Source organism: Saccopteryx leptura, chromosome 3 (genome assembly GCF_036850995.1).
Source record: "Saccopteryx leptura isolate mSacLep1 chromosome 3, mSacLep1_pri_phased_curated, whole genome shotgun sequence".
NCBI classification, from domain to species: domain Eukaryota; kingdom Metazoa; phylum Chordata; class Mammalia; order Chiroptera; family Emballonuridae; genus Saccopteryx; species Saccopteryx leptura.
In genome coordinates, this window is record NC_089505.1 from 255,209,054 (window position 1) to 255,235,175 (window position 26,122).

General features: G+C 34.9%; 1 protein-coding gene across 7 annotated transcripts in view; it reads right to left on the reverse strand.

Annotated features, from left to right (window-relative positions):
- The window catches only part of EHBP1 (EH domain binding protein 1), a 571,353-nt gene that overhangs the window by 212,762 nt on the left and 332,469 nt on the right, over positions 1–26,122 (reverse strand). For 5 of the 7 annotated variants that reach the window (XM_066378173.1, XM_066378175.1, XM_066378171.1 and 2 more), the window contains 4 exons: positions 21,837–22,018; positions 19,050–19,189; positions 7,414–7,518; positions 6,626–6,748 (listed from right to left, as the gene is read on the reverse strand). In XM_066378173.1, coding sequence (XP_066234270.1) covers positions 6,626–6,748; positions 7,414–7,518; positions 19,050–19,189; positions 21,837–22,018 — 550 coding nt within the window. The remainder of the gene's footprint in view (positions 1–6,625; positions 6,749–7,413; positions 7,519–19,049; positions 19,190–21,836; positions 22,019–26,122) is intronic. The other 2 variants (XM_066378178.1, XM_066378176.1) reach the window with 1 other exon arrangement.

Consider the following 26,122-nt stretch of genomic DNA (forward strand, 5'->3'; position numbering starts at 1 on the left):
TAAAACTAAAAGAGAATTTAAAAATAAGCCCCCAGCAGTATAGACCTGAAGATGGCAGCGGAGTAGGTGGACGCCCAGACGCCCAGCTCTCACCGCAAAACTGGAATACAAATCAATTTAGGAAAAATCAGAGTGAAAAATCAACTCTGGACTATAAGAACAGCTCTCAAAAACCAAGGAGCAAAGAAGAAGCCACAACAAACCTGGTAGGGAGCACCTGAATCTCCCCTGCTTACAGGAAAGGGGGGGTGAGGCTGAGAGCCCAGAGGGGATCTCACTCCAGGGAAAAGAGCAGAAAATACTGCTCACAGCCACTTGCCTGGCAACCAGGGAGGGAGGTGTGTTGAAAAGACCAGCTTATCTCCCAAGTGAAAAGGAAAGAGAGAGGGACAGACTTTGAGGGGCTAAGTAATGCAGGAGACGACCTAAAAAAAGCTGACTCATCCATGCTGGAGGCGGACATAGCTGGGGGAGGGACTGATCCTTCCCAAAAAACAATACTGAATTGCTTCTGGATCAGAGATCTCCAGACATCTCTCCAGCTCCAATCAGCGAAACAAGACACAGCTGAAAACAAGAAGTGGGGAGAAGGAGCAGTAACTCAGGTCTCCATGGAGATCTGAGATACACCTCCCCCTACTGAAGCTGAGAAAACACCCTGCCCCCAGAGAGATTAGTTGGTGGAAGAGGCCTTCAGAGTCTCAGGTTACACCCATGGCATTCCTGGATACAGTTTCAAGGAAGCCCCCTGCTGAGATCAGTAAACAAGACTATCACCTGTTAAGAAAACAAACAAATCAAGACTTCAAAGCTGCCCAAATCCGAAAGTGGATTACAAATAATAGCTGATAACAACCCAAGAAGACCTAGAAATAACACAACTGAAAACTGGAGGCAGACAACACCAAGACTAGACTCAACCAACTCTACAAAAAAAACACCCAAAACACAGACAATGAGAAGACAAAAAAGTGCAAACCAAATGAAACCACAAGAGACACCTTCAGGAGATGAACTGAGTGATATGGAAATAACCAAACTTCCAGATGTGGAGTACAAAATAATGATTGTAAGGATGCTTAGAGATCTTAGAACAACAATGGATGGTCATTATGAACACCTAAATAAAGAAATAGCAAGTATAAAAAAGAATCAGTCGGAGATGACAAATACAATATCAGAAATAAAGACCACAATGGAAGGAATTAAAAACAGGATAGACAGAGCTGAGGATCGAATCAGCGACTTGGAGGACAACTGGAATGAAGGCATGAAAGCAGAAAAGAAAAAAGAAAAGAGACTCAAAAAGTCTGAGGAAACTCTTAGAGAGCTCTGTGACAACATGAAGAGAAATAACATCTGCATCATAGGGGTTCCTGAAGAAGAAGAAAAAGAATAAGGGATAGAGACTTTGTTCAATCATATCATAGCTGAAAACTTCCCAAATTAATGCAGGAGAAACTCTCACAAGTTCAAGAAGCACAGAAGACTCCATTAAAGAGAAACCCAAAAAAACCTACACCAAGACACATCATAATTAAAATACCAAAGCTAAGCGATAAAGAGAAAATACTAAGCTGCAAGAGAAAAAAAAGCTATCACCTACAAAGGAGCCACAATAAGGATGACATCCGACTTCTCAATAGAAACACTTGAGGCCAGAAGGGAAAGGCAAGAAACATTCAAAGTAATGCAGAACAAGAACCTACAACCAAGACTACTTTATCCAGCAAGGCTATCATTTAAAATCGAAGGAGAAATAAAAAGCTTCCCAGACAAAAAACAACTCAAAGAATTCATTACAACCAAACCAATGCTGCAGGAAATGTTAAGGGGCCTGTTGTAAACAGATCAAAGTGGGAAAAGAATATAGCAAAAAAGGAATACAGCTTTAAAGAATAAAATGGCAATAAACAACTACATATCAATAATAACCTTAAATGTAAATAGATTAAATGATCCAATCAAAAGACAGGGTAGCTGTATGAATAAGAAAACAGGACCCATACATATGCTGTCTACAAGAGACACACCTTAGAACAAAAGATACACATAGATTGAATGTAAAAGGATGGAAAAAAACATTTCATGCAAATGGAAATGAAAAAAAAAGTTGGGGTAGCAAAACTTATATCAGACAAATTGGACTTTAAAACAAAGGATATAGTGAGAGATAAAGAAGGCCACTACATAATGATAAAGAGAGCAATCCAACAGGAAGATATAACTATTATAAATATCTATGCACCTAATATAGGAGCACCTAAATATATAAAGCAGACTTTGATGGATTTAAAGGGCGAGATCAACAGCAATACTATAATAGTAGGGGATTTCAATACCCCACTAACATCACTAGATAGATCCTCAAGAAAGAAAATTGACAAAGAAACAGCAGACTTTTTGGACACACTAGATCAATTCGATTTAATAGATATCTACAGAACCTTTCACCCTAAAGCAGCAGAATATACATTCTTTTCAAGTGCTCATGGTAATATTCTCTAGGATAGACCACATGTTAGGGCACAAAAGTGGTCTCAACAAATTTAAGAAGATTGAAATCATATCAAGCACTTTCTCCGATCACAACGGCATGAGACTAGAAATAAACCACAACAGAAAAGCTCAAAAATTCTCAAACACATGGAAACTAAATAGCAGGTTGTTAAATAACGAATGGATTAAGAATGAGATCAAAGATGAAATAAAAAAATTCCTAGAAACAAATGACAATTAGCATACAACAACTCAAAATTTATGGGACAAAGCAAAAGCAGTACCGAGAGGGAAGTTCATAGCACTACAGGCACACTTTAAGAAGCTAGAAAAAGCTCAAATAAACAACTTAACCCTGCATGTAAAAGAACTAGAAAAAGAACAGCAAGTAAAGCCCAAATGTAGTAGAAGGAAGGAAATAATAAAGATCAGAGCAGAAATAAATGACATAGAGGCTAAAGAAACAATACAAAGGATCAATGAAAATAGGAGCTGGTTCTTTGAAAAAGTAAACAAGATTGATGAACCTTTACCTAGAATCACCAAGAAAAAGAGAAACAGGACTCAAATAAATAAAATTAGAAATGAGATTGGAGAAATAACAACTGACACAACAGAAATACAAAATATTGTAAGAAAATACTATGAAGAACTGTATGCCAAAAAACTAGACAACCTAGATGAAATGGAAAAATTCCTTGAAACATACAATCTTCCAAAAATCAATCTGAAAGAATCAGAAAACCTAAACAGACCAATTACAACAAATGAGATTGAAACAGTTGTCAAAAAACTCCCAACAAAGAAAAGTCCTGGGCCTGATGGCTTCACAAGTGAATTCTACCAAATATTCAAAGAAGAACTAACTCCTATTCTTCTCAAGCTATTTCAAAAAATTCAAGAGGAAAAAAGACTTACAAGCCCCTTTTATGAGGCGAGCATAATTCTGATTCCAAAACCAGGCAAAGACAACACAAAGAAAGAAAATTATAGGCCAATATCTCTGATGAATATAGATGCTAAAATCCTCAACAAAATATTAGCAAACTCAGCCCTGGCCGGTTGGCTCAGCGGTAGAGCGTCGGCCTGGCGTGCGGGGGACCCGGGTTCGATTCCTGGCCAGGGCACATAGGAGAAGCGCCCATTTGCTTCTCCACCCCCCCCTTCCTCTCTGTCTCTCTCTTCTCCTCCCGCAGCCAAGGCTCCATTGGAGCAAAGATGGCCCGGGCGCTGGGGATGGCTCCTTGGCCTCTGCCCTAGGCGCTAGAGTGGCTCTGGTCGCGGCAGAGCGACGCCCCGGAGGGGCAGAGCATCGCCCCCTGGTGGGCAGAGCTTCGCCCCTGGTGGGCGTGCCGGGTGGATCCCGGTCGGGCGCATGCGGGAGGCTGTCTGACTGTCTCTCCCCGTTTCCAGCTTCAGAAAAATACAAAAAAAAAAAATAGCAAAGCGGATCCAACAATATATGAAAAAAATCATACACCATGATCAAGTGGGATTTATTCTGGGGAGGCAAGGCTGGTACAATATTTGTAAATCAATCAATGTGATTCATCACATAAACAAAAGGAAGGAGAAAAACCATATGATAATTTCAATAGATGCAGAAAAAGCATTTGATAAAATCCAGCACCCATTCATGATCAAAACTCTCAGCAAAGTGGGAATACAGGGAACATACCTCAACATGATAAAAGCCATCTATGAGAAACCCACAGCCAACATCATACTCAATGGGCAAAAATTAAAAGCAATACCCTTAAGATCAGGAACAAAGCAAGGGTGCCCCCTTTCACCACTCTTCTTTAACATAGTCCTGGAAGTCCTAGCCACAGCAATTAGACAAGAAGAAGAAATAAATGGCATTCAAGTTGGAAAAGAAGAAGTAAAACTATCATTATTTGCAGATGATATGATATTGTATATAGAAAACCCTAAAGTCTCAGTCAAAAAACTACTGGACCTGATAAATGAATTTAGCAAAGTGGCAGGATATAAAATCAATACTCAGAAATCAGAGGCATTTTTATACGCCAACAATGAACAGTCAGAAAGAGAAATTAAGGAAACAATCCCCTTCACTATTACAACCAAAAATATAAAGTACCTAGGAGTAAACTTAACCAAGGAGACTAAAGATTTGTACTTGGAAAATTACAAAGCATTGATAAAAGAAATCAAGGAAGATACAAACAAATGGAAGCATATACCGTGTTCATGGTTAGGAAGAATAACCATCATTAAAATGTCTATATTACCCAAAGCAATCTATAAATCCAATGCAATACCAATTAAAATACCAATGACGTACTTCAAAGATATAGATTACATATTCTAAAAATTTATATGGAACCAAAAAAAACACGAATAGCCTCAGCAATCTTAAAAAAGAAGAATAAAGTGGGAGGTATCACACTTCTTGATATCAAGTTATACTACAAGGCCATTGTACTCAAAACAGTCTGGTATTGGCATAAGAACAGGCATAGAGATCAATGGAACAGAACAGAGAACTCAGAAATAAACCCACAGCTCTATGGACAACTGATATTTGACAAAGGAGGTAAGAGCATACAATGGAGTAAAGACATCCTCTTCAATAAATGGTGCTGGGAAAACTGGACAGCTACCTGCAAAAAAATGAAACTAGATCACCAGCTTACACCACTCACAAAAATAAACTCAAAATGGATAAAAGACTTAAATGTAGGCCGTGAAACCATAAGCATCTTAGAAGAAAAACATAGGCAGTAAGCTCTCCGACATCTCTCCGAGCAATATATTTGCTGATTTATCTCCATGGCGAAGTGAAATATAAGACAGGATAAACACATGGGACTATATCAAACTAAAAATCTTTTGCACAGCTAAAGACAATAAGAACAGTATAAAAAGACAAACTACAGAATGGTAGAACATATTTGACAATATGTCTGATAAGGGGTTAATAACCAAAATTTATAAAGAACTTGTAAAACTTAATAGCAGGAAGACAAACAATCCAATCCAAAAATGAGCAAAGGAAATGAATGGACACTTCTCCAAAGGGGACATACAGATGGCCAAAAGGCATATGAAAAAATGCTCAACATCACTAGTCATTAGAGAAATGCAAATTAAAACCACAATGAGATATCATCTCACACCAGTCAGAATGGCGCTCATCAACAAAAGAACACAGAATAAGTGCTGGCGAGGATGTGGAGAAAAGGGAACCCTCCTGCACTGCTGGTGGGAATGCAGACTGGTGCAGCCTCTGTGGAAAACAGTATGGAGATTCCTCAAAAAACTGAAAATTCAACTGCCTTTTGACCCAGCTATCCCACTTTTAGGAATATACCCCAAGAACACCATAGCACTGTATGAAAAGAAGAAATGCACCCCCATGTTTGTGGCAGCATTGTTCACAATAGCGAAGATCTGGAAACAGCCCAAGTGTCCGTCAGAGGACGAGTGGATTAAAAAGTTTTGGTACATATATACTATGGAGTACTACTCAGCCATAAGAAATGATGACATCAGATCACTTACAATAACATGGATGGACCTTGATAACATTATACGGAGTGAAATAAGTAAATCAGAAAAAACTAAGAACTATATGAATCCATACATAGATGGGACATAAAAATGAGACTCAGAGACATGAACAAGAATGTGATGGCAACGGGGTTGGGGATGGGGGGAGGGGGGATGGGGCGAGGAAGGAGAGAGGGGGTGGGGGAGGGGAGGGGCACAAAGAAAACCAGATAGAAGGTGATAGAAGACAATTTGACTTTGTGGGATAGGAATACAGCACAATCAAATTCAAAATAATCTGGAGATGTTTTCTCTCAACATATGTACCCTGATTTATCAATGTCACTGCATTAAATTTAATAATAAAAATAAATAAATAAATAAAAAATAAGCCCCAAGTAAATGTCTATGTAACACTTTCTCTTCTCTTTCAAAAAGTCAATGGTAGCTACTTAGAATTGTTGATTAACTGCAAGTGGTACTGAACACAATATTATCATTAGGAACAAAAATTCTGAGTCTTTAAAAAAACATATCTCTTCCTGCCCTTACAGTTCAAGAGAATCTGACTATATAAAGACTTTAAAAGTATGGAAAAAAACCTTGCTACCTTCTGAGTCAGGATCTCCAAATGGATTTAATTCTGCTACATCAGGATCACCAAATGGATTTAAATTCACAGTGGCCAAGTCCTTTTCTGCTTCATCCAAAAAGTTAAGTTTGTTGATAAGTTCTGAAAATAACCATAAGTATTAGTTCACTATGGTTAGTATAAAGCATAATTTCAATCATTTATGAAAATTTCAAATTGTAAAATTTCACACTAATAATACCTGTAAATAATAAGATATAGATAGCATTTACCAGTGGCAGAATACCATTCAAGTATTTTGTAGCATACCAACATTTCCATATGAAAAACAAATGTACAAATTAACTTGAAAATCAAATTATCAGATAATAAACTATAGAAACTTTCATCTGAATTTAATTTGATCTAATAAAATAGTACTGACAGAATTTTTAGTAAAACATCCTTTACTCCTAAATATAAATAATCCAAATGGGTTTAGCCTTAAAAAATATTTTAAAAAACAACAGTTACAATATAAAATACATGCTAACTAAAGAAATAGTGGCATGTTATATAACCAATAATTATTTTATAAGATGTTTTTAAATCGCTGCCTAACGAGGATCCTGATATAAGGCTTTGCTAAAGATGGTAAATTCTGTTATGCTGTTGCCTGTTGGTGCACTACAAATTACCAAAGAAAACATCTAAGGAAAAGCACAAAGACAAAACTGACAGCTAAGTACAGACAGAAGTCAAGAGGTAGCAGGTCACAGTAAATACAGGCAATAAGAAGCAGAAAGAAAGGAAGAAAGCTCTTAGACCTTCAGAAGAACTGGCTGATTTAGCTGAAGGCATATTTGCTTGCTTTATGCAGTCATCTCGATCTTCATCTAAGCTGCTCAGAGCATTCAATTGGTTTACAATTTCTGTAAACAGAAGCCAGTCGAGACAAATGTAAGGTATGGTCATTTAATTAAAGAGCTGTAGAAGCATGCTGTTACTTAGAGAGACAAAGAAAGGTGATGTTTGGTTAATCAAGAGAATACATTCAGAGAATGCTATTTTGATGAACTATAACAGATGTATTTAATTAAAGTTATGTTGTACCATTTAAGATAAAGAACATTTTATTGTAAAAACTTATATTAGTAATATAACGACTATGTTAATAAACACAAAACAAAGATAATAACACAAGAGATTGATAATGGCTTTCAGCTACCACATTTTGTATTTGTAAAATAGTGTTTTAAATGCATATATTAAAAACAATTAGAATAATCCTGATAACACAAAAGGTATGTGCTATTTGTTTATAATATTTTAAATTTAAACTAAAGGTTTTAAGATTACATCTACATGAATCATGAACATAAAAAAAAAGCACTTGTTCATGTTCTAGAATTTTAAAAATCAGTACAAAATAAAAACAGGCAATAGCTACTATTTTCTAGTCCTGTTTTCTAAGGAATTTGTCTTTTAAGGGAACTCTTGAGTATCTGCTTTAGGAAACATTATAATTTATCCAATAAGAAACAACAAAAAAGAGAGATAGGAAAATCTTGAAATAAGAATTCATTTTTACATGAATAGAATTTTTACATGAGTCATATATTTTTGGACAACTCTGCATATATGAAGTTATGGTTCACTGGGTGAAAATTAGCTTGGAAAAAAATAAGAGCCTACTAGAGTATTCTAGTTAATTCCTGGTGTTTCTAAACTTAAAACTTGGGGATAACTTAGGTATTAGGACAAACCAGACAGATCCAGATCATTCAATAGGAAAGAAAGAAAATGGTTAGAAATAGAAAACATCTAAAAATTCAGTATTAAAATGTTGTTCTTTAACATTGTAAATCTAACTACATATTATAAATTCTATTTGAATGAAATTATAGAATACACAGTTGTAACAGTTATAATAAGGTTGCCTTCACCCATTCATTTGCTATTCAACAAATATTTACCACTCTGTATGAAGCACTATGCTTGATACACAAGGATGAAAAAAAAGCAGACATGATAGTGTCTTCATGAAATTTATCTTCTATAAAGATAGAAATTAATATTGAAACAAATAATAAATGACTACTGGAATATTAGGCAGTTGGAAATATGTATTATTTTTTAGACCTTTGAACTAAATACATATGAAAAGTTGATAAAGTTATTTATTTCTCTTATTGGAATGAGTAAATACATTTTGCATGAATAACACTTGAGATAGTCCAAGTAAACCAGAGAAAATAAGAGTAAATACAATTAATACCACTTAAACTCTTCATCTAAATTTGAGTTAAGCTGAGCAGCCTTTATAAAGTGTCTTCTTCCATTTTACTCTGCCAGTAGTTTTAAACCACACTCTGACTCAAACTAACTTAGCAAATTCCTCAGTAGGCAGAATTCATTCATAAGTTAAGATTCTCTATCCCCTACTTCTAGTCACTGTAACTGTAATTTTTAGGAAAATATAATGGAGTGAAGATCAGTGTTAAGTGATTACCAGTACACAACTGATTTTTTGTTCATTCATTATTAGTTGTATATTTTTAAGAATCTGAAAATGGGTTGTTTTTAACTTTGAAAATATGAAAATATTAAATCTCATAAATATCCTCAGGTATTATTCTAATATCCACATTTAATCATGTATTTTAGTATCTTTTGATTATACTATATTCCTAGATGTGCAATTATGAAGCTAAAACATTTTAAAACACTCAAGGATTTGCAGTTTTTACAGATTTATTTTATATCCTTAGATGTAATAATTTATTTTATTTTATTATTTTAGTGAGAGGAGGGGAGACAGAGAGACAGACTCCTGCATGTGCCCCATCAGGATCCACCTGGCAAGCCCACTTGGGGACGATGCTCTGTCCATCTGTGGCTGTTGCTCTGTTGCAACCAGAGCCACTTATTAGTGTCTGAGGTGGAGGTCATGGAGCCATCCTCAGCACCTGGGCCAACTCAATCCAATCGAGCCACGGCTGCAGGAGGTGAGGTAGAGGAGAAAGAGAAAGAGAAGCAAGAGAGGGGGGAGGTGGAGAAGGAGATGGGTACTTCTGAGTGCCCTGACAGGGAATCAAATCCAGACATCCACACACCAGGCTGATGCTCTACCACTGAGCAAACCAGCCAGGGCCTTAAATGTAATCTTAATGAAAGCAAAAATTATTATTCATTTAAACAAATCATATAATGAACACTATAGAAAATACTGAAGAAATGGTAAGACTTGGTCCTTATATTGAAAAAATAATACTATTCCATAAAATCTTAGGTACAATGTAGGCATTTATTTAATACTATCAAGAAGACTCTATTACATAAATTATTTACACTGATTTTTCTAAATGTTTAGAGTATTTCCTCCCTATCATTATGCTTTTGGTAATAGCTAAACAATGATGACCATTTCTCCTTGGTAACTAACTCAAAATACTGTCTTCTTTCCATTTAATTCACTGATAAGTTTTCCTTCCTATTCTAGTTTTCCCTATTTACTCAAAACTTAACCCTTTGAGTAGTGAGTTTTTTTCATGCTCACTGACTCCTGGGAGTGAGTTTTTTTCAAAAATTAAGTTAGTTCCAGTTATAGTTTTATTAACTTAAAATCATGTTTGTTTGATAACTAATTTATGGAAATAAGAAGGACATAAATGTTGCCTTACACATTTTTAAAATAAAAGTTTTTATTATGATCGTAACTCTGGATGTTCAGGAGGCATGAGGATGTACATAAATGTTTGTACTACTCAAACAGTTAAATAAATCCTTACTTAAGTCCCAGAACTTCTGCTTGAAGAATGGGGAATGCAAATAAATGTTAATCCAAGTCATAAAAAGAGGCAACCTCCAAAAACATACCATTTATCTATCTAATAAACATTTATTAAGTACCTACCATATGCCTGCAATGGTACCAGCTCTCATGGCTGTATAATTTTTGGGGACAAATAAAGCAATATACAGTGTATGATAAATATGATATATGTTATGATTGAGATATGCATCACAGGCTATTTGAAACTAGAAGAAATGCTTTGAAGTCAGAAACCTCCTGGACTTACTGAAATTTGAACTAAAACAAGACAAATAGACATTAGTAGCAAAATAAAAGAGAAAATGGAGGGCATTGCATTAGGATAAGAAGGAAAACTAAATTAGGGGCAGGTAATCGAAGAAAAGAGTCAAGTAATCTGAGACTCTTCATTACTGTTAGGAAGGCAAAAGAAGATAGAAATTGACCACCAGAAATTATCACACTGAATAAAAAAAGGGGAATGGGGTTGGTGGCACAAAAGGTGGTTGGCTTTTTCCTTTTAGGAAAGTCTGTAGTTGAGTTACAAGAAAAAATGAATAAATAAGTTGCCTGGAACTATAAGACACCTGCAATTCTTGCAGAATCATCATTCTCTCCAAAGTATAACAAAATTCATACAGGTATATCTCATTTTAAGATAGTAACATCTCAACTTCCTGGCAGAAACCAAGATACAAATGATGATTTACAGATACAATTAATGGTTTTAACAAAGTAATTTACAATCTCATAGTGGACTGTACTGGGAAAGGGAGGAGTATTAGGCAGAATAGCAGACACTGAGTAATATGTCTCCCTGGATCTTCAACTCTTTCTTCTGAATTAACTGATAAGCCTAATGGAATATTAATATGATTAAGCTACTCCCAAATTTTAAAAAAGTCTCTCAACCATTAGCTCCTAGCTCAGACAGTCTCTCTTAATCTTTATAAGAAAATACCTTAAAAACTTAGTAGTCTACAGCTTCCCACCTACTGTGTATCCTTCAACTCACTGCAATCTGCTTTATCATCACTTATATCCATCTCACTTGATAAAACTGCTCTCATTAAATTAACCACTGTATATTCTAAATGGCAAATGTAACAGACACCTTTTAGCTCTTATACTTGACTCTATATGAGTAACATAATTAACAATTCCCTCCCTGAAATTCTTCTGCCCCTCCCAGGACACTACTATCTCCTGATTCTTCTCCCATCTCTTTAATAGTTCTGGTTTGGTTTCCTTTAATGATAAGTATTCTTCCTTCTGCCTCTCAACTATTATTATTCCTTAGGACCCCATCATTGGTCCCATTCTTCCCCCCCACCCCCCAATCTGCTTTTCCTGAAAGAATTCAGCTACTCTCATGGCTTAAACCAACACATAATTACAAATAATTCTCAGATATGTGTAGTGAGTACTAGGCTAGGATTTCCAAATGTTTAGTGTGAATTTCTACTAAACCCTAGACATGTGCCTCACATACATAACATACAAAAAATGGAATAGCTGTGTATCTATGTCATGTTCACTTTTCATCCTAACACTGAGCAGTTTTTAGTGCAGCTAGTACTTAATGTATGTTGTAAATGAACAAAAACAAGTCATAATACTTGACATTATGTTTATAAAGGCAGAAAGGCATATATCTTATTTTTTAAATTATAGAAATAGTATTTTTATCTATGTGTCTATCTATGTCTGTATCCATACACATATGTATATATCTATGTTTCATTTATCTCTAGAAATGTTAAGCCACCCCAAATTTTCGTGGGGTGGCATGCTGTTTCCTCTCCAATATCTTTCTAAGTGAATCTAACATTAAGTTTGGCTTATTCAGGTCATGCGAGTCTGAATGTGTGGTTAAACCTGAAGAGAATATTTGGTAATCTTTGAGACAACTATAAGTATACCAGGGACCATTCAGGTGTCTCATAATATCTGATTTCCCCAATAACATTTTGCTATAAACTGCTTCAGTAAAACCTGATTTTCTGGCCTATAGTCAATTATAACATTTGTGCAAGAGTCTTTTTCTCTTCCTGTGGGTCTGTGTTCAGATACTCAGCATGTATATCAGAGATGGTCGTATTACCAAATTTTGGTTCAATTACTATAAGGTTGCCATATAGATCAAGGTACAGATTATTTTGAAACCACATATTATTTCTAATACTAGCTACAGTATTATAAAATTTCATATAATTATAAAAGTATACTTTTCATTAAAAGGCTTTGTATTTTTAACTCCAAAGTCTATCACTCCCACTACATTTCAGTGATTTTTCCAACTTCAATTAAAAATTTCTCTGCCCATTCACTGGTGCTGCACTTCTGCAGAATGCAGCTATACATGTAGCATCAGTAAGAGGTCCCTGCCTAAGAGCCAGTCCCAAAATGTTTCCAGTTAGCAGTGAATTCCAAGAGGATCAATATTTTTGATTAGTCCAAGCATAGTTGCCAGAATTTACTTTTACCTTCTAGAAAAGATTGTAATTTCAGAAAATATATTATTTTAATTACTACTGTCTTACAATATTACATAAGAAATCACTGACTACATGACTAGCCTCTAGATGTCAATCTAAGATATATACAAAAAAGTTATAATAATCTGTTTCTTCAGAAAGTTTGCAACGTAGGTGGGCAACAATATGCCCATATAATTTTATTAATATAATGTGATTTTATTTTATGTATTTATATTACAATATAAAGAAATAGGCTGAATTAAAGTGATTCTTTGATAAAAACTGTCAACAATTTCAAAGCTGAAAGGAAGAGTGACTGTAAGCTGTGCTTAACTTATTGTTACTTTAGCTGGTATATAAAACTACTCACCATACTTTGTACCATGTTTATAAAATATTCATTTTGTTTACTCTTCAGCTATTTTAATATTACTGCTATTAAATTTTAATATATTTTTTATTATCTTAAAACTACTTTATCCAAACATTTTTATAGCAGTAGTGCTGGTGCTTAAAAAATTACTGAAAGTTAATAACTTTGGAATGAAATTTACATGTGCTAAAAAAAAATGTGACTAAGGAAGCTAAATAACTGCCATAACATGCTGTGCTATTAATTTAAGAGACTATTACTCTACAAATTTAATAGAAAATGCTGAGGAAAAATGCAACATCAAAGCAAAAATATGTTACAGTAAGTGTGGAATTATCGACTTGGAACATGTGTCTAATCAACCATCATCCCCACCTACCCTGTGCTCCCTCAAAACACAAATTTTACATTCATTACTTTGGAACTCTAGTCCTGAATTATTTAAGGTTTGAATTATGTGTCTCCTCCAGATCACAGTCCTTCCATAAAACAGGACCATACTATTTTGTATCAGCTAGTATATACTTAAAGGTCAAAATGAATGCAATAAGATAATAAGCCTGAGTGAACAATATAGGCTACAATAAGAGAGGGAAGCCCATTCATTCACTCATTTATGGCCTTTCAGTTAACATATATTAAATTCTCTATGTTCTATAATATGCTAGTAGGTAGTGATGAAAAAACAATAAGAACATGGTACTTCATAAAATTGGGAAAAGAAACATAAATAACAGTAGCATCAAAGAAATTCTGGATCATCACAAGTTGCATTAAAACAGTCTTAGCCCTGGCCAGGTAACTCAATGGACAGAGCACTGTCTCAGCACTCCAAGGTTGCGGGTTTGATCCCTGGTCAGAGTACATATGAGAAGCAACCAATGAGTGCACAACTAAATGGAATACTAAGTAAAACAACAAGTTGATGCTTCTGACTCTTCTCTCTCTCTCTCCCTTCCCCACCTCTCCTGTCCTTTCTCTCTCTCAAATCAATGGAAAATTAAAAAAAAAAATCTCTTCAATTAGGGTCAAAGAATTTTAAGCTATTAAAAGAAAGTTACTCCTTCAATAGAAATTTTAGAAAATAATTTTGAAAATAGAAATTTTCAAAAATAATGTGTATGTTTGAGCAGTAATGGTTGCTAAGGTATGAATGTTTGGGTCCTCCCAAAATTCATATATTGAAACCCTAATTCCCAATATAATAGTATTAGGAGATGGGCCACTGGGACGTGATTAGGTCATGGGGGTAGAGCCCTCATGAATGAGATTAATGCCCTTATAGAAAAGGCCCAAAAGAGAAACCCTGTCCCCTTCCACCATATGAAGAATACAATAGGAATCTGTGACCAAGAAGAGAGGCTTCACCTGATCATGCTGGCCCATAACCTGAAACTTCTAGCCTCAAACACTCTAAGAAATAAATTTCTGCTGTTATAAGCTATCCAGTCTACTGTATTTTGTTACAGCAGGCCAAATGAACTAAGACGAGAATCTAGCTATAAAATCTAATTATTAATTGAATACCTTCATAAATCTGTATTTTGCTAAAAAATAATGTCCTTTCTTTTCCTTTCAATACCAGCACGGTACTTGTGACATATTGTTATCACCTTTTTCCCCATTACTGTGATCAAAAGAATGCAAAATATAGCTCAAACAGTTATGTAAATGTGTGGGTTTTTTATTCCTATTTATAATACTAGTGCCTAAATGAGAGTTAGTTTTAACTAAAAGCCATCTTACAAAAAACAAACTGTATTCTTTAAGTAAAAGACCAAATTACCTCCCACTGGAATTATAAAAACTCATGCTGGCCCTGGCCGGTTGGTTCAGTGGTAGAGCATTGGCCCAGCATATGGATGTCCTGAGTTTAATTCCCAGTCAGGGCACACAGGAAAAGCAACAATCTGCTTCTCCATCCTTCCCCTCCCCCTTCTCTCTCTCTCTTCCCCTCCCATAGCCATGGCTCGATTAGGTTCAAGCATATTGGTGGCAGGTCCTGAGGACACTCCATAGAGCCTCTGCCTCAGGTGCTTAAAATAGCTCAGTTATGAGCATGGCCCGAGATGGGCAGAGCATTGGCTCCCGATGAGGGATGCCAGGTGGATCCCAGTCATGGTGCATGCACAGGTCTGTCTCTCTATCTCCCCTCCTCTCACTTGGAAAAGACGAAGAAGAAAAAAAAAACTCATGCCGTAAGAAAATGCCTGCAGTTGTAAATGGTACCATACTAGCATAAAGGATGGAGGGCTCAAGCTTAAGAGGGAGTGAGCATGAAAGGCTTGAGACTATATGACAACAGAATTAAAATATGAAGGACAGGTAGATGATCATTGGTGGTGGTAAGGGAAGAACACCAACTTACCTTCTTGTGTACTCCAGCTAGCCAAATAAAACAACTCAAAGACAGGAGAGACATGGCATTTTAAAAAGAACTGTATAACTGTTGCTGCCATCATTATAAACATAATACAAATGTCAACATTATTAGGGAAAAAAACCCAAAATGTTATCAAAATAAAAATAGCCAGAAGGGGTTAGAGAGTGGTGTTCAAATAAAGAGAAGAGAGAATCAACCCTGGCCAGTTGGCTCAGTGGAAGAGCATTGGCCTGGCATGTGGAAGTCCTGAGTTCGATTCCCGGCCATGGCATACAGGAGAAGCACTCGTCTCCTTCTCCACCCTTCCCCCTCTCTTTTCTATCTCTCCCTTCCCCTCCCACAGCCAAGGCTCCATTAGAGCAAAGTTAGCCCAGGTGCTGAGGATGGCTCCATGGCCTCTGCCTCAGGTGCTAGAATGGTTCCAGTTGCAATAGAGCAAGTGCTCAGATGGGCTGAGCATCACCCCCTAGTGGGTTTGTGGGCGGATCCTGGTTGTGCGCATGCGGGAAGTCTCTCTCTGCCTCCCCGTTTCTCACCTCGGAAAAAATACCAAAAACAAAAAAGAAAAAGAAAAAAGAAGAGAAAAGAGAATCACATTGAATCTTGCATCTTATTTGAGGTGAGTCAACACACTGTCTTATTTTTAATGTTAGCTGAGAAATACAGGTTCATTCATGCATCCATCTGGCTTATTCATTTTAGAGGATATTCTAAAATGAAAATAAGACATTTAATTTCCAAGTTACCCTATTTAAAAATGCTTAAAGAAAATTTGAGTAAATGAGAAAAAATTTTTAATCCCCCTCCAAAAAATATAATGTAAGCAAATTAAGTGTGTCAGTTATCAAGAAATATATTTTTTATTTATTTTTATTTTTTTTTACAGAGACAGAGAGTGAGTCAGAGAGAGGGATAGACAGGGACAGACAGACAGGAACGGAGAGAGATGAGAAGCATCAATCATTAGTTTTTCATTGCGCATTGCAACACCTTAGTTGTTCATTGATTGCTTTCTCATATGTGCCTTGACCGCGGGCCTTCAGCAGAGCGAGCAACCCCTTGCTGGAGCCAGCGACCTTGGATCCAAACTGGTGAGCCTCGCTCAAACCAGATGAGCCCGCACTCAAGCTGGCGACCTCGGGGTCTCGAACCTGGGTCCTTCCGCATCCCAGTCTGACGCTCTATTCACTGCGCCACCACCAGGTCAGGCAGTTATCAAGAAATATAACTATTGATATTAAAGAGCAAATACTATAAAGTCAGATCAACCAAATACTATTTATAAGAGAAATGCTTAATAGAGATAGGTTAAAAATAAGTGATAAATATACCAAGACAATACAAATATAAAGAAAGCATGGGTTACAAATATAAACATCAGGCAAAATTTCAAGGCAAGAGGCATTAAATAGGGCAAACTCATCAAATTACAATCCACTATGAAGCTATAAGAGAATAAATTTTTATGAACTAAATTAACATCGAAGTTCTCTGTCTTTCACAGATAAAAGAATACAATATATACTCATCAAATATAAATAACTAAATAATATAAATTTTAAGTTTGGTCTAATAGCTATATGATGAATTCAACAAGCAGAATATACATGTAAAAATATATTTTTGGGAAATTTACAAAAATAGATCATATATCTAGACTACAAAAAAATCTCGTATTTTTTATTTTCTTAAAAAAAATTATTTATTGATTTTAGTGAGAGAGGAAAGGAGCGAGAGAAAGGAACAGTGATCTGTTTCCATAAGAGTCCTGACCAAGGATCAAACCCACAACTTCTATGCTTCGACACTATGCTCTCTAATCAACTGAGCCACCCAGCCAAGACAAACATCATAATTTCGTAAAAATTGAAATATGACAGGCTTCAGAATCCTATATGAATGAAATTAAACTAGAAATACACTAAAAATAAATAACTAAATATAAAATAAATAAAGCGTACTCTTCTAAACACCCTTGGGTTAAAGAAGAAATCAAAATGGCAAACAGAAATAGAAAAATAGTTTATAAAACTTGCACAGGAATAAAACATTTTTGTATATGTTTGTTCAATTCCCTTTAACAGATTTCTAGAGGTAGAATGGAAGTGAAGGTCACTAAAGCTGAGTAAGTCAAGAAGCTTTTTGGTTAAGGAGTTATATGGGTCTGTATTGTAATCAATGGAAATTCCCCATATAATAACAACAGTTGAGGCAGAGCTAAAAGATGAATGACAACTTGCCCAATAAATTTGGAAAAATCACTAAGAGGTGAGTAACTGATAGAAGTCAAAAGAATACCAATCCAGAAATTTAAAGCAATTTATTAGCTGAAAGGAAAATATTTATTTGTTGCTTTATTTTTACTCAAATAATAAAAAATACAACATCAATTCCTTAAGTGTGATGGCCAGATTGTCAACAGGCATTTAGTGACTGTTAATAAGTATTTATTAACCAATCAATACAAAGAGGTTCTAATTGTTTAACATTCTAGTAGCTTGATCAAACCAGTTACAACGAATAATTGCATGGAAGCTTCTGGAAGCTTCTAGATAAAGATAAAATATCCAGGAACTAGGAGAAAAGAGCTAATGCATCTTCTAATTTCTTTACTTATAGAGCAGCGGTTCTCAACCTGTGGGTCGCGACCCTGGCGGGGGTCGAACGACCAAAACACAGGGGTCGCCTAAAGCCATCGGAAATAAATAGGTTGAGAACCACTGTTATAGAGGAGTCATTCATACATTGACAAAACAAGTATAAACACATTTAGGCTACTTTATACTATAATCAGTAATTCCAGTCACGTTTTATGCTTTCTTGACTAAACCTGGACTTGATCTTTTTTTTTTTTTTTTTTTTTTTTTTTACAGAGACAGAGAGAGAGAGTGAGGGATAGACAGGGACAGACAGGAACGGAGAGATGAGAAGCATCAATCATTAGTTTTTCGTTGCACATTGCGACACCTTAGTTGTTCATTGATTGCTTTCTCATATGTGCCTTGACCGTGGGCCTTCAGCAGACCGAATAACCCCTTGCTTGAGCCAGCAACCTTGGGTCCAAGCTGGCGAGCTTTTTGCTCAAGCCAGATGAGCTCGCACTCAAACTGGCAACCTCGGGGTCTCGAACCTGGGTCTTCCGCATCCCAGTCTGACGCTCTATCCACTGCGCCACCGCCTGGTCAGGCTGGACTTGATCTTAAACTGTTGAAATCTGTCATTATCAACAGCATGCAAAGTTTTCAGAGAGGTAAATGTATATTGGTATATTGGTAAATGGTATATTGAAAAAGCATAAGGAAAAAAAAATACCTTGTCAGTGAAATTGTTTTTTCCTGGGAAACAAAACTGAGTTTTTCAACTTTCCAAAAAAATAAAAGATGAACATGTAGCTTAATGCTCATAAAACCAACCTGTAATTTTTGCTGCCTTTTCCTCTTGGTTGACTCGGTTCTCATCATCATCTTCATTATCTTCTTCAAAGTCATCTAAATTCCCAATGTCAGCCTGCTTCATACTCATCAAACTAGCCAAACTTTGCATGTCTTCATCCCTATAGTGATGATTTATAATATAATACACAGTTCATTAAATGACATTGCTTGAAAAAAATGGTTTTTTAATAATATTAATATATTCTTTTTCTATATGTTAATAAATCTTTTTAAACAGTTGTACAATACTATTAAAAAACTAATACTCATCTATTAAATTTTTAACAGCATGTTTAATTAGTAAAAAACAATTAAAAACTAACCAATTAGAAGTTACTTAAATTCTGTGCAGCAGACCTATTGAAGACTAAAATTTTCTTTAAAACTTTTTTAAATTTATTGACTTTTGGAGAGAGAGTAGAAGGGAGAGAGAGAAACCTCAATTTGTTTTTCCACTTACTTATGCATTCATTGATTGATTCTGGTATGTGACCTGACTGGGGGTGAAACAAACCCTGCAATCTTGGAGTATCATCAGGACAATGTTCTAACCAACTGAGCTACCCGACCAGGGCTAAATTTTTCTTTATGGGATTAAAGTATGGTTTCTTAACCATGAAGTCTGGAAACAAAAACTTGTTTTATAAAACAGTAAGACAGTTGAAAAATCAGGTGAGATCTAGACTATAAAATATTTAAATTTACATAGGAATTAAAATAAAATTTCTTAATCTGAAGTCCATGAACCCTTTCAGTTTTGTGGATTAGAGGAAAAGTAGTAAGACCCTGTAAATTATACTTAAATCTTGTTTAAAGGTGCATTTTTCTCAAAGGGGCTATAACTCCCCAAAAGTCAAAGAACTAATGTAATATAAAGAGTACCTTAAAACAAAGTCTAGGCTTTTTAAGAATTAAAAGATGGAAAATGACCTGAATTGATTATAAATACTATATAGTAAATAAAATGCAAAAATGTTTTTATATTGAAGTATTTAAAATATAAACTTATTCAGTTTTGCATTAAAATATGAATAGAATAAAATTTATTTAATTACATTAAATACTCTAAACGTCAAATAATCTAAGTTTTCTTGGTCTATCATTTTCACCTTAAATTTCACACAAACTACACTGAATGAAACATGTTTCTAACATGTCATATACAAATTAAACTTTAATCAGGTATACTTCCTCAAATTCAGTTTCTCATGTTCTTAGCACAATCTTTTGTAATGTTTGTTAATGTTCACTTTTCTAAATATGACTTTGCAGACTATAATGGTTTTTGAAATTCTTTGCATTTTATCTCATAAGCTTAAGAGTTAAAATCATTTCCGCCTTTTAAAATAAGTTAGTGACACAAAATCTGTATGAACAAGAAAAGCTATGTGATAGTATATGAATGCCTTACAATTGCTCACCTATCAATGAGGGATTAAAATGCTAATTTACTTAATTTTACCTCTTAATTTCCTCATATTTTTTTAACCCCAAATATTTTTCTTTGGGAAAGGTAAGGTGGCAATAAATGAGGAGGCAGAGAGGGAATTCCTAACTACGTGTTTGAAAGAATTCCTCACTCAAACTGAGACACTTTATTTGACTGAATTTCCTCTCACCCATATTCCTGTGATTGGAGCTGATTCACTTACTGTCCAGTGGGAAGTAGTCCACCTTCAAAGGATCTTCTCTAATTTTTTCTCTCTTCTTCCTCCATTTCCTTACCTTTTATTTTGCTTAGGACTTCAGGATAAGGTCTTTAGTTTTAATTTCTCAATATTTAAGTTTACTATTTAAGGTCCTGAGATAAAAGACTAATTGCTTCCGTTCTGTACTGTCTCTCTACCACACTCACTTATAAGCAAACTGTCCAGAGAAGAGGCTTACTGTTATCTACCAAATTATTTGCTGCCCTGTAGATAAGTGCCAAACATCTCATTTTGACACAGAGAATTCAGTCTAGTCAAGTAGACATGGCCAATTATAGTAACACACTAGGTCAAATACATTCAGAATGTGATTCAGATTGGATTGAAATGTTTATAGCTGTCTTCCTCCCCTCACCTTTTAAGTCTAGGCTTAGAATTTACATTTCTCATATCCTTGAATCTTCCACTCCAAATAGGTACTAAACCTTTCACTACACCCAAAACACGCACTTAACCGTGATTTGGCTACATGTAAAATCAAGGTGAATGTTACCTTTTTTTAAAACCTGTTCTAGATATGTTCACCTCATTTTATCCAGTTATAAAATTAAGTCTTTATAGAAGACTACAACTATAACAAAATGTGTCTAACTGTATTTTGCTGTATAGTTTTTGGAAGGCTAAGCCAAAAAACATGAATTAACAAAAGTTCCTTTAATTCTTTCATTACACTTATCTGAAATTTTCATTTTAGGGTTCCTCTCACATCTCAGCTGAATCAAACAGCTCTCACAAACTGAACTGTCTGTATTTCAGAGTACTACCACTTACACTGGAGACACTAAAATATAAAACAAACATGTATGGTATCCTAAAGGATATATAATATACAATTTATAATTTGAAACTTGCTGTAATCTCTTTCTATATTATTGTTCAGTCTAGGCTATAAATAACAAGGAGCTCATTTAATATAGCCTCTGAAACAAAGAATGGCAAGAATGACTGGTATGTGGCAGGATGTTCTCAACTGCTGCCAATCTACTGAGTCAAAAGCTATTTACTGACAGTGTTCTAAAACACATTCTGAAGCACTATTTTGACAAAAGAAACTTACGTGGCTTTTCCTTCCCGGAGGAAAATGCAAGATAATGAAAACTGCAGAGTGGCAGATACAACTTTTTTAGACAATGGCTTGAATTTTAACTTGACATCAGTCTGAGTTGGCATAGGGCTTGCATACTGTTTCATGTTGATGCTGCTAGTAGCCAGAGCTTTCCTTCTACCAGAAGGGGATTCCTGGAAGATAAAAAATACTGACGTAATTTGGAGTTATTTATTTTATAGACAACTATTTTAAAATACAATTTTAATAATATGATTAAATAAAAATTGAGACTTCCTTTTCCAATGAATTCCTTTAACACAATAATGAAATATAATTACAATGAAGTTATATCACAACTTCTATATAATTAAGGCAGATATAAAACTGGAGAGAGCTAGCCCAGGAAGGAATAGGGAAAGACTTAAAAAACCCTCAATAACTGGGGAGGGGAGGGGAGGGGAGGGGAGGGGAGGGGAGGGGAGGGGAGGGAGGGTTCCTTGGCCCCAGCCAGATAGCTCAGTTGGTTAGAGTGTCTTTCATCCCAATACACCACCAAGGTTGCAGGTTCAATCCCTGGTCAGGACACATATAAGAATCAACTAATGAATGCATAAATAAGTGGAACAACAAATTGATGTTTCTCTCTAAAATCAATCAATAAAAAAATTTTAAATTTAAAAAAGAAATGGTAAACTGATATATTCTCCAACATGTGTAAACCTTACAAACATATGTTAAATGAAAGAATCCAGTCAGAAAAGACCACATATTGTGTGATTCCATTTATATGAAATGTCCAGAATAGGCAAATCCATAGTGACTGATAGTAGATTATTGGTTTCCAGAGGCTGGAGGGAGTGAGGAATGGGCAGCAACTCTGGTATGGATTTCTTTTTGGGCTGATGAAAATGTTCTAAAATTGATTATGAAGATAGAGGCACAATTCTGTGACTATAATAAAATTCATTGAATTATACAGTTAAAAAATAGTCTCCAGGGTTCATATAAAAAGCACAGGGCTAGATATCAAAGTTCTCAATAATTTTTTTTTGTTCAGTTTTATTTAATGTAACCTATTTGCATTATAATGTAAACAAAGTAATACCAGGTTACATTAAACCTTTCTGAATGCCTCCATTTTTTTAAATAAAACCCCCAACGTTGGTAGCATTCTATCTTGTTCTTCCCTACAAAATCTGAATTCTGTCTACCCCATACTTTGAGCCTTATTTCTTCCTGAGGCCTTTTCTAATCACTACAGTCTACAGTTCTCTCTTTCCTAAGATCACATGTATTAAGGAAGAAATGGCTGATTGCTCCAATCCTATGCCAGAGGCAGACACTGCTAAGCAATCCCAGCAGATTTCAAAATTCTTCTCTACATAGCTATAGCCAAGTCATCAGAAATAGAACAAAAATAAAACCCATTTGCTATCAAAAGTAGTTAACATTCCATTAATAAACTATCTTGTTTCAAAATTATCCTTTACAGAATAATATCATAGGTGAACAATAACAGGGCAGCAAGATCATGATTGATTAGCCTTTAAGTATAAAGAAAACATGATGCCGATTCTGAAAAAATGTAATGAAAAAGATATAATAATCCCTAACTATGTGTTTTAATGGCAAGGGGAGATTTAAGAAATAGAATAATTTGTAAATAATGTAAATCAGAGGCCATATACTATCATTAATATAACCAGAAGTCATATACTAGCATTCCTTAGAGTTTACTAATCTGAGAGTTCAGACCTAAAATAAAGTCTAATTTCTAAATTTGAGTCTCAATAACCTTTCCTATAAAATAAGCCTAAACCAATCCAGTCAAGCTCTACAATGGTTTTCTATAAAATTACTCAATTTTCCAACCAAGGCAGGAAAAACTACCATTAACATTAGAATTATTTAATAAATCTTCATTTGTCCTAATTGACAAACTTGTCTAAAATTAAGATACATTAATTTAATCAAAATAGTAAAACATACTTTTCAAAAAAATGACATTTCTGCCAGCAGAACAAGTGAAAATGTAATGTAGCATCCCTAAAGAATACCTTGTTTTAAATTGTGGTCTTATCTGTCAGATTATGCACAGCAATATTATACAGAACTATTAGTGCATGTAGATACCTTATGAATGAATTTCAAAAATGTATCAAGCACTTGAGAAGGATTTAAGCTCTCTCAGTAGAAATACTTAAGAATATGCAAATACCCTGAACTGAATCAAGTTGAGCAGATGTGACTATCCCAAACAATACAAGTGTTCTTTCCCTGGTAGCTACTGTCAATCAAAGAGTGAGATTAAGGTCCAAGGTTCTGACAATGTGCAAAATGAAAATGTGCGATGAGAAAGTATCAATTTATTGCACTGATATGAACAATAATCTCTTATTATGCCTTTAGAATAGCTAACAACTTATATATATAATGCAGGACTTAAAGCCTATGTTTTCAAAGTGCCACATATTATTTTCAGATTTTGTTAAACATCTGTTTCAGAAAGTATGACATTGATCCCTTAATAGTAATTATCTAACTTTATTACCAAATTATGAAAATTAAGATGACTTTGGAAATGCATATAATTTTGAAAGTCCAGTTTAAGAATGATTCCTGCAAAATAATTGATAATTAACATTCTGTCTATTTCATTTTTTAGATAGAAATTATTGTAGAAAGGTTTTCGGCTGAACTCAGGAAATTTTTAAGTATTTGGTAAACTGGTGTCTAAAGAAACAAGAAGTTATTAAATTTTAAACACAATTAGCTCTACTACTTAAATACAAGCAATAACTTGCTCAGCAACAACAAAAACAGCCCTTTAAAAGGTAACGGTAGGTAAGCAGTCTAGAGCCCTTTTGAGTCTACATATCCATTCCTAATATTAACACAGCACATCATGAAAGTCTGTATCCTTGGGAAAAAGGGGTCCAAAAGGTATTTCTATCAATTCTTTATCTAATTCAGGCATTGTTTTCCTCCTTAAAGATATATATCTCATAGAAAGTACACTTTAAAAAAAGACAGTAATGAGAAAAACAGACTATTTTATAGCTCTAACCCTAGCTTCAAGCATCGTCATTTTTATAACCATTGAATCTAAACCTTTCCCCGTCCAACACTGGTGTCATTGCTATCAATAGTTCTATAAAGAAGAGTAAAATAACCGATTGCATTGCTATACGAGCAAATCTTTTGTATCCTACAGTCCTCTTTAAAGGGATACAGTAAAAGTTTAGAGAATTACTGTTATTGGTGCCAGAGTTCTAACACTATTTCATATCACATATAGATTACATAAGAGGACAGAAATAAGAGAAAAACAATAAGAGAAACTCTTAGAGAAAGAATGTTAAATGACAAAAGTCAGTAAGAAGTGAGTGTTTACATATGTGTAAGACTAAGTTTCTGCCTCTGGTCCCATGTTTATAGATCTGTTTGTAAGTGAACAGGACAGTATTTTGGGAATTACCATATCTTCCCATGTATAAGACGCACCCTTTTAAGAAAAAATTGGGGTCTAAAAACTGGGTGCGTCTTACACGGTGGCTATAGATTGTTTTACTGGCATTTTCTGCTTTTTCACGCTTGTTTTTTTAGCTCCTTGTTGAAGACAGTGATTCATCATTAGACACAAATGAGGATAAGCTAATGGATGGGAGTTTTGACAATGATGAGGAGTTGTGGGAATTTTTTGATGAATAAAACCTGAGTTTAATAACTTTATGTAATAAATTTTTTTTCATATTTTGGGCCCCAAAATTAAGGTGTGTCTTATACATGAGAGCATCTTACACATGGGGAAATACGGTATTTCAAAATCCCTAAAGCAGTTCTTAAAGTTTAGGGTTTATTAAAAAACAAAAATAAAACTAGGAGAGCTTGTTAAAATTCTAGATGCCTATATCGCACTCCTAGAAATCCTAAATTAGTAAAACTAGACAGGTCTTGCATTTTTAAAAATACTATGTATTTCTTCTCTCCATTACCATCCTATCACTCTCTCTCTCTCTCTCTCTCTCTCTCTCTCTCTCTCTCTCTCTCTCGTACATAAACACACACACACACTCACACACACCACACACAAAACACTACTATCAGATAATTCTGGTCTAGTTCATTTAAAAATTATTTATTTATTTATTATTTTTTTATTCATTTTAGAGAGGAGACAGAGAGAGACAGAGAGAGAGAGAGAGAGAGAGAGAGAGAGAGGAGAGAAAGACAGGGGGAGGAGCTGGAAGCATCAACTCCCACATGTGCCTTGACCAGGCAAGCCCAGGGTTTCG